The sequence below is a fragment of the Hyperoodon ampullatus genome (assembly GCF_949752795.1).
Source record: "Hyperoodon ampullatus genome assembly, chromosome: 2".
NCBI classification, from domain to species: Eukaryota; Metazoa; Chordata; class Mammalia; order Artiodactyla; family Ziphiidae; genus Hyperoodon; species Hyperoodon ampullatus.
In genome coordinates, this window is record NC_136915.1 from 18,584,749 (window position 1) to 18,593,827 (window position 9,079).

The 9,079-nt window shown below is 50.1% G+C and overlaps 2 protein-coding genes across 2 annotated transcripts; both read left to right on the plus strand.

The window, feature by feature from the left end:
• Nucleotides 1–722: 722 nt before the first annotated feature.
• C1QC (complement C1q C chain) lies at nucleotides 723–5,284 on the plus strand (the record flags this gene model as incomplete). The annotated part of the gene is made up of 2 exons (XM_079698737.1): nucleotides 723–903; nucleotides 4,534–5,284. The coding sequence occupies 2 exons, from the start codon at nucleotides 723–725 to the stop codon at nucleotides 5,088–5,090; spliced, it is 738 nt and encodes a 245-aa protein (XP_079554863.1). The 3' UTR covers nucleotides 5,091–5,284.
• A 1,823-nt stretch (nucleotides 5,285–7,107) lies between these two features.
• LOC307049280 (heterogeneous nuclear ribonucleoproteins A2/B1-like) lies at nucleotides 7,108–8,184 on the plus strand (the record flags this gene model as incomplete). The annotated part of the gene is made up of 1 exon (XM_079698735.1): nucleotides 7,108–8,184. The coding sequence occupies one exon, from the start codon at nucleotides 7,108–7,110 to the stop codon at nucleotides 8,182–8,184; it is 1,077 nt and encodes a 358-aa protein (XP_079554861.1).
• Between the last annotated feature and the right edge of the window lie 895 nt (nucleotides 8,185–9,079).

The window sequence follows — 9,079 nt, forward strand, 5'->3', positions numbered from 1 at the left end:
CCCCCTAGGGATCTTGTGAAACAATGGGGTCTCAGGCACAGTAGATGGCAACAAACAGGGAAGGGCATTAGCTGGGCTGAACTTGACTCTAAGGGAAGTCTGCCCAGGCGGCTGATGTTTACACACACACACACACATATAGGCACCCTTCAGCAGACCCGGGGCAGCGGACATTTCCTCATTTCAGACACTCATGACCTGGAGGTGGAGGGACACAGGGACAACAGTGCGGTCAGCCTGGCTCAGCACCCAAGAGAAAGTATTGAGTCAGGAAAAATTATGGGAAAGGGGATGTGGTATTGGGGAGAGGAGGGGAGGGGACAGCGCAGACTGCCCAGGCCCTTCTTGTTGTGTCCACACTGATACGGTGTCCTCCTGCCTTGGAGAGGGAAGCAGATCTGAGGACATCTCTGTGACCAGACCAGAAACCTCCCACCTGTCCAGGTGAGGACAAATGGCAGCTTTTCCACGCTGCCACTTCCTGAAACGTGGCCCCAGGGACAGCCTGATTCGTGAGAGGAAGGAGGGTCCCCATCTCCGCTAAGCCGGGGCCTGAGCTTGAAGAAGAGGCCCCATTCCCCATCCTCTGTGCGGTCCCAAGGGGCGAGGGGCCGGGGAAGGGAGGTCAGCTCCTGAGGGCCCCTGGGGAGAGAGAGGGTGAGGAGGGCAGGCCAGGGGCTGGGGGACAGCTCAGCTCTCTCCCCATCCAGCTCCTTCCCCAAATGGACATGGGGTCCAGCTCCTGGCCCCCCCTTGTACCAAACCTGCTGCTGCTCTTGCTGGCACTGCTGCCTGGGGGCCAAGCTGGCACAGACTGCTATGGGATCGCCGGGATGCCGGGCCTGCCCGGGGCCCCAGGGAAGGATGGGCATGACGGATTGCCAGGGCCCAAGGGTGAACCAGGTGAGTCTGCTGGCCTGCTGGGGAGGGGTCACCTAGGGCCTGGGGGCAGGAGTCGGAAGTGTCCATCTGGGGCTGACTCTGGGGTAGGTGGACAGCTGCTTGATGGAGAGGAGTGTGGTCCCTCCAGCCACGCCTGCTCCCAGGGCAAAGTCTTAACTTTGTGGCAGGTCTAGCCCCTCTCCTCCTCAGAGCCCGGCCTCCGGCCACCCCTCACCTCTTTGCTCCTCAGTTTCCCCATCTGATAACAGGGAGAGAACAAGAGCACCTGCCCTAGAAGGTGGCAGGGAGGATCACGGAAGATGATCCAGGTGAAAGCCTTTGGCAAACTCTAAAGCGCTCTGCTACTATTTTATTCCAACCCCTCCACGACTTGCCCTGAAACATGGACCCCAGTGACTGTATACAATGCCCAGGTGGCCAGGGTTCAAGTCCCAGCCCCACCACTGCCCACTGTGTAAACTTGCACAAGTTACATAACCTCCCAGTGCCTCAGTTTCCTCATCTGTAAAATGGGGAGATGGTAGTACCTACTGCACAGGGGCGCTGTGATGATTAATAAAATTAAATATAAAACAGTACTAACACGTGGTAGGTATCAGTAAGTGTGGGCTATGGTTGTTACTGCTGTTGTCATCTTTGTTTTTATCAGAGATGTGTGCTCCCTTCACTCCCTAGGATTCTGGGTAGTTGGAGAGGTAAGGAGTAAGGAGTTAGGATCACAGTCACAGAATCTTCTGTTGGAGATTCACAGGCAAGCCCTAGCATGAGTGAAAAGGGCTGAGGACATGAACGGGCACTGGTGTTGGGTGAGAGCTGGAGTCTGCTGGTGACTTGTCTGAGAGTAGGTGCACATCTGGGGGTGGAATGTGTCCAGAGTGGGCATGAGGGAGGCTGGGGTGCGGCTGGGCAGAGGTGGCAAGGGTGGCAGAGGCGCTGGGCGAGGGAGGCCAGTGGAGGGGAATGTCCTTAGGAATTTCCCACTGTCATCTTCCCTCCTGGCAATAGAGTGGAATTGTACCAACATTCCAGAAGGAATTCTCCAATTCAGGGTGAGTCAAATGAAGCCCCCAGGTCTGCCATTTTTCCAGGACCCTGTACTTCACAGCTGCCTCTGGCCATCTCACTGTGTGGGATGGCTGATGGACACCAATTTTTTTTAATATAAATTTATTTATTTTTTATTTATTTATTTTTGGCTGCTTTGGGTCTTCGTTGCTGTGCGCGGTCTTTCTCTAGTTGCAGAGAGCAGGGGCTACTCTTTGAGGTGCACGGGCTTCTCATTGCAGTGGCTTCTCTTGTTGCAGAGCACAGGCTCTAGGCGCGTGGGCTTCAGTAGTTGTGGCACGCGGGCTTCAGTAGTTGTGGCACACGGGCTTAGTTGCTCTGCAGCATGTGGGGTCTTCCCGGACCAGGGATCCAACCTGTGTCCCCTGCACTGGCAGGTGGATTCCCCACCACTGCGCCACCAGGGAAGTCCTGGACACCAATTTTTAGCTCCTAATTTGTGCCAGGCACGGTTCCAAGTGCTCTATGTATATTCATCTCATGAGGTAGATAAAATTAACTCTATTTTACAAATGAGAAAACTGAGGACAAAATCCTTTGAAGAAACGATTTACTCCAATTTTACAAATGCCAAAGCTGAGGTTCAGAGAGATTGAGCAACTTGCCCCAAGTCACACACTGGAATCCCGTCCAACTTCCAAGGCCACGCCCTTAACCGCTACCCTGCATTGCCTCTCAGGCCCCCTCCCCACTGCCGTGTCCCCCCCTCCCAGTTGGTTGCTGGAAGTCAACCTGAAACATGAGACACAGCCCTGCTTAACATAGCTGACAGCCATCACCGAGACCTGACATTACTGAGCACTGCCTATGAGGTGCCCGGCACGGGCATTCTCCCACCCCACTCTGCCAGCAGCTCTGTGGGATCCGTTCTATTATGCCCTTATCTCAACTGGGCAAACAGAGGCTCTGGGAGGGGAGATCACCTGCCTGGGATCACGTGGTCTGACACTTAGGTCTGTTGGGTTCTGATTCCCCACTCCTAACCCTGGGATCTAAAAGGCTCACAAGCCGCAGAAGATCTGTCACAGTAGGTCTGCACAGACACCCACCCCAAAGGTAGTCGGAGGAGGAAGCAGCCACAAGGGCCAGCAGGGGTGGTCAGAGAGGGCTTCCTGGAAGGGGAGACTGGAGCCAGGCCCTAAAAGATGAGTATGGTTTGGACAAGGGGAGAAGAAGCTCATAGGGGCTCAGATAACTAAGGCGGTAACCAGAGTCAGACACTGACTGGGACTAGCCAGACTTGACTGTGAGTCCTGACTCCACCTCCTACCAGCTGCATGGCCTTGGGCAAGTTTCTGACCTCAGTTTCCTCATATGTAACATGAAGTAAGTTGAAACAGGCCAGCTGTCAGAGGGGCTGAATTGGGCTGAGTGGGGCTGAGGGAGCTGGGGAAAGGCAGCCTCTGTGGCTCCATCCGGTGGATCCCATGTGCTAAGCTGGCCTGGGCCTGGGTGGTTCCAGCTCAGAAATGGAAACAGGTTTTGTGGGGCCCTGAATCTTATAAAATGTTGAGGATCCTCTTTAAGAAAAGTAATACAGAATTTGATGCGGGGGCGGGGGGAGGTTTCACAAATCTACACGTGCTACAAAATTGTTTCAGAACTATAACCACACAAATAATGCATGTAAAAGTGGAGCTCTGTGGATCCTACAGAGGTTAATTTCTTGGTTTTGATTTCGTACTTTAGTTATGTAAGATCGGGGACAACTAGGTAAAGGGTACATGAGACTTCCTTGTCCTTTTTTTTTTTTTTTTTTTTTTTTGGCGGTACGCGGGCCTCTCGCTGTTGTGGCCTCTCCCACTGCGGAGCACAGGCTCCGGATGCGCAGGCTCAGCAGCCACGGCTCACGGGCCCAGCCGCTCCGCGGCATGTGGGATCTTCCCAGACCAGGGCACGAACCCGTGTCCCCTGCATTGGCAGGCGGACTCTCAACCACTGCGCCACCAGGGAAGACCCCTTGTCCTTTTTTTTTTTTTTTTTTTTTGCAACATCCTATGAATCTAATTATTTCAACATAAAAAGTTGAAAAAATTATAAATGTAAAATTATGCAAAGGGTCTTGAAAGGGCCAGTGCAAGTAAATGGGGCCCAAAGCTTAAGTTTTAGGACCTTTCCAGGAAATCTGCCTCTGACTGATCTTCTGATTTTTGTCAAGAAAAACTAAGAACCTAGACTTTTAGGTGAGGAGTTATCTGAGGCTGCATGCTGTCCGTGGGCTGACAGTCATGGCCTCTGGCATGCTCTCTGAGATGAAGCCCAGCTCTGCCACCTCCTGAGCTGGCTGGTCCTACCCTCCTCTCCACCACAAACATGGAAACTGAGGCCAAGAGACGGGGCCGTGCTGTAGCCAAGGTCAGAGGGCAAGACCATGGGGAGACAGGATTTGAACCAGGGTCTCTCTCCCCTCTTCTCCCTGCCCACTGCTCCCAGGTGAATAGGCTACCCTCTGGGGGAAAGAGAGTCCAGAGACCAAACCCTGGTGGCATGTCCCCTGGAGGATAGCCCTGTCCCTCTTCCCTGTCCCCTGCCCCATCACTTCCTTCCCACCTGCTCTCTCCCCAGGAATCCCAGCTATCCCTGGGACACGAGGACCCAAGGGTCAGAAGGGAGATCCTGGCACACCTGGCTATCCTGGGAAAAATGGTCCCATGGGAACTCCTGGGATTCCAGGGGCTCCCGGCAACATGGGACCCCCTGGGGACCCGGGCGATGAGGGCAGGTACAAGCAGAACCACCAGTCAGTATTCACTGTCACACGGCAGACAGTCCAGTTCCCGGCGCCCAACAGCCTGGTCAAGTTCAACTCAGTCATCACAAACCCGCAGGGGGATTACGACACGAACACGGGCAAGTTCACCTGCAAAGTTCCCGGCCTCTACTACTTTGTCTACCACACGTCACACACGGCCAACCTGTGTGTGCAGCTGTACCGCAGCGGTGTCAAGGTGACCACCTTCTGTGACCACATGTCCAACAGCAAACAGGTCAGCTCAGGCAGTGTGCTGCTGCAGATGCAGGTGGGAGAGCAGGTGTGGCTGGCGGTCAACGACTACAACGGCATGGTGGGCACCGAGGGCTCCGACAGTGTCTTCTCCGGCTTCCTGCTCTTCCCTGAGTAGGGCAGGCAGGCCCGCTCCGCTCCCCGGGACCACCCCATCTCCCTCAGCTTCCCTGCAAGAACCCACTGGGCCACACATCCTTGCTCAGGTCATTCTCGCCACTGGATGGACTCCTCCTCCAGGAAGCCCACCCTGCCCTCCTGCCCTGAGTTCTCTCCCTCCTCCAAGCTCCTTCAGGAGTCACTGCTTTGACACTTAACCAACACCTTCTGATACTGTCATTAGTGTTTTCCAAGTCTTGGAAGAGGCAGAGAGATACATGAATAAATAATTAAATCAAAGGCTATGCATGGCTCCGAATCCTCACTGCCAATTCCCTAAGCCATCTATGGGCTCCAGATTCAGGCATCTAGCTGGTGTTCAGTAAAGCTTGGTGCCAAGGTAGAGACACTCAGCACCATTTGGTCATTTGGGAGAGAGATGGTCAAATGTGGCTGAAGGCTGCAAGGGGTCCCCAAGGGGTCCCCAAGGGGCCATCTGCTGTCACTTGTTTGGGTGAGAGGCACTGCTCTCATTAGAGGTATTCGTGCTCACAGGTAAACGGGAGTGTGTTTGAATTCCCAGACCTATGTTGACCGATGTTGAGTTTTGGGAGCACCCATCACAGGAGGGTTTGGGCTCAGGCAGGCCCAGCACAGAGGAAGGCAAGATGTGCAATGAATTTGTGCTGAATTAATGAGTGAATTGGGGTGAATGAATGAATGAATGAATAGTGGGTAAATGACTGGCTAAAAGCAGAGTGAATGAATGAGTAAAAAAATCATAATAGCTAACATTTACTGAGCACTCACTATACACCAGGCATTATGCTAACACATCTATTAAATGATTTAATATTCGTAATTATGCTCTAGGTGGGCATGGATGGGTGAGGGAGAGAGTAAGAATCTGACTCCCGGATGTCTGATTTTCCCCGAATAACTGAGACTCTGGGGGCCCCCAGGAGACCATCCAAAACCACTACTGCCCACAAGCCATCAAGGTTTCACTGTGAGACTCCTGACAGTTGGGCCCAGCTGCCCCAATCCTTGTTGGAGGACCAGGAAGCCGGCCCTAAGCTGCTGCCCTTTCGCTGCGCTCACCACGAGAAGGGGTTGCCAGTTCAGGTTCAAAAAAATAAAAAGTGTAACTTTCCTGTGCAGATTGAGGGTTTGGCCTCAGAGCCCAGTGAAACCCAAGGCTCACTCAGGCCAGGGAAAACCACCCCTGCCTGATTGGGCTCTCAGCTTGGTTCCACAAGACCCCACAGAACTCACAGAGGCATGAGATGGGCTGTAACCGCAGAGGCTGGAGCTCAGCTCTCCAGCCACTGCCATCCACTTTGGCTCCTTTGTTCCTGAAGGAAGCTGTTTCACGCCCCCATAGCTTTGCCCATGATGTTCCTTCATTCTGTAGAGCCCCCACCCCGCTCATACAAATCCTCCGTCCACTTAGATAATACACACTCAGCTGTCAGGAATCAACACAAAGATCACCTCCTCCATGAAGCCTTCTCTGATTCTCCCCTTCGTGTCCCCACAGCATCCTCCACCGACTTGGACCACAGACTCATGACTTGTTAGAGCCCAGGTTCCCAAATCTGGGGGTGCAACAAAATTACCTACAGACTTATTTATAAAATAAAAAAGCAGATTTCTGGACCCAAGCCTGTTACACAAAGCTTTGGGGAGAACTGCTATTTCCAGCAAGCTACAGGCTGTCTACATCTCAGGAGTGGGTCACAGGACAGCTCTTGGGACTGGGGGAAGCTGCATTGACCTGTTTCACCAATCAGCCTATTCTGAAAAATTGAAAGTTGCTTAAGGTTGATTCAAGGGCTGTAGCGGCTCCAGAGGCAGCAGTGCCGGGTCCCCGTGGAGGTGCTCCTAGAGTTGTGTTCCTGGAGCAGTGGAAGTTCTGACTGCAGGGTCAGGATCGATCAGGTCCGATCAGGTTTGTGTTCTCACCATAGCGCAGAGGCCAGTTCTGTTCCTGTTGGTGCCCTGAGATCTCCCTTATCTCCCTGAGTTTCGGGAAAATGGCTGAAGCTAGTAAGCCCATGATGAAGAAAACTTCAAAATCTGTTCCTTTGGAGAGGAATAAGAGAGAAAAGGAACAATTCCGTAAACTCTTTATTGGTGGCTTGAGCTCTGAAACCACAGAAGAAAGTCTGTGGAACTACTACCAGCAATGGGGATATCTTACAGACTGTGTGTTAATACGGGACCCTGTAACCCAAAAATCAAGAAGATATGGTTTTGTCACTTTTTCATCCATGGCTGAGGTTGATGCTGTCATGGCTGCCAGACCTCATTCCATTGATGGGAAAACGGTTACGCCCAAACGTGCTGTCCCAAGAGAGGACTATGGAAAGCCGGGGGCTCTTGTCACTGTGAAGAAGCTGTTTGTTGGTGGAATTGCAGAAGATACTGAGGAACATCATCTTAGAGATTACTTTGAGAAATATGGAAAAATCAATGCCATCGAAATAATTACTGACGGGCAGTCAGGCAAGAAAAGAGGCTTTGGGTTTGTTGCTTTTGATGACCATGATCCCGTGGATAAGATTGTGTTGCAGAAAAATCATACCATCAATGGTCATCATGCAGAAGTAAGAAAGGCCTTGTCTAGACAAGAAATGCAAGAAGGCCAGTGTTCTAGAAGTGGAAGAGGAAGAAACGCTGGTTTTGTATATTTTCATGGTGGTGGTGGAAAGTTTGGAGCAAGAAACTTTGGAGAAAGAAACTTTAGAGGAGGATCTGATGGATATGGAAGAGGACATACATTTGGGGATGGCTATCATGGGTCTGGACGAGGACCTCGAGGTGGCAATTTGGGGGTTAGCCCTGGTCATGGAGGAGGACGAGGAGGATATGGTGGTGAATATGGCAACCAGGATGGGAGCTCCAGAGCTGGTTATGACAAATATGGAAGAAGAAATTATGGAAGTCAAAATTACAGTGATTTGGAGAATTATAAGCAGAAACCTTCTAAGTACGAATTACTGAAGAGTGGAAAACTTAGTGATTGCAGGAACATGGGAGGATCATATAGTGGAGGAAACTCTGGTCCAAGAGGCAATGGAGGAAGTGGGGGTTATGGACAGACAAGATGATATTGAGCCTCTTATTTGCCATGGGCTTCACTCTATAAATAGAGAATTAGAGCCCAGAGGTAACAGAAGAGCTTTAGGTTATCGAAATAACAATGTTCAGGAAACTCTTATCTCAGTCATGCATAAATATGCAGTGATATGGCAGAAGACACCAGAGCAGGTACACAGAGCCATTTTGTGAGTGGACTCAATTATGTAAGAACATTACCTTCCTGTGGAGGAAAGACTATAAAAAAATGCTTTTGAAACAGTTTCTTAGTTTTTGAATTGTTGTGTCTTTCCAGTGGTCTCTATAAAAGTGTGGAAGCATCCCTTCTTTGATAATGTCAAATTTCAAAGTTTTGGGTGACATGTGAAACCTTTTTCAAGATTTTTCTCAAAGTTTTGAAAGACTATTAGCCAGAATCATGGTGTAATAAGGCATAACATCATTCTTCTTAAAAAAATCTATTTCGTGTGTAGAATTAAGAAGCTGTTGTACATTTAAGATTTAATAAAATAATTCTAAAGGTAAAAGAGTAGTAGTTTGTCCTCTTTGATAATTTTGCACTTTTAGTTTTTACCTTTTAAATGTTTTGCTTGTTTTATGATATCAAATTTTGAAGTGTAATGATATGACTTACCTATAATATGAAATGGTTACCAAAAAAACCTTTTTCTTCTTGTGATGAATAGGATTTCCTGCCTTAACAACTTTGATAGTATCCTACAGCTGTGCTCATTTTGGTCTTCTTGTACATTCCATCTTTTGTAATGGTGAGTCATGTATCTATTGGTCATTTGTATATCTTCTTTGGATAAATGTCGATTCAGTTCCTTAGTCCATATTACAGTTTGATTATTTGCTATTGTGGCATATGAGTTTTTGTTGTACATTACCTGTTTTGTGTTTATT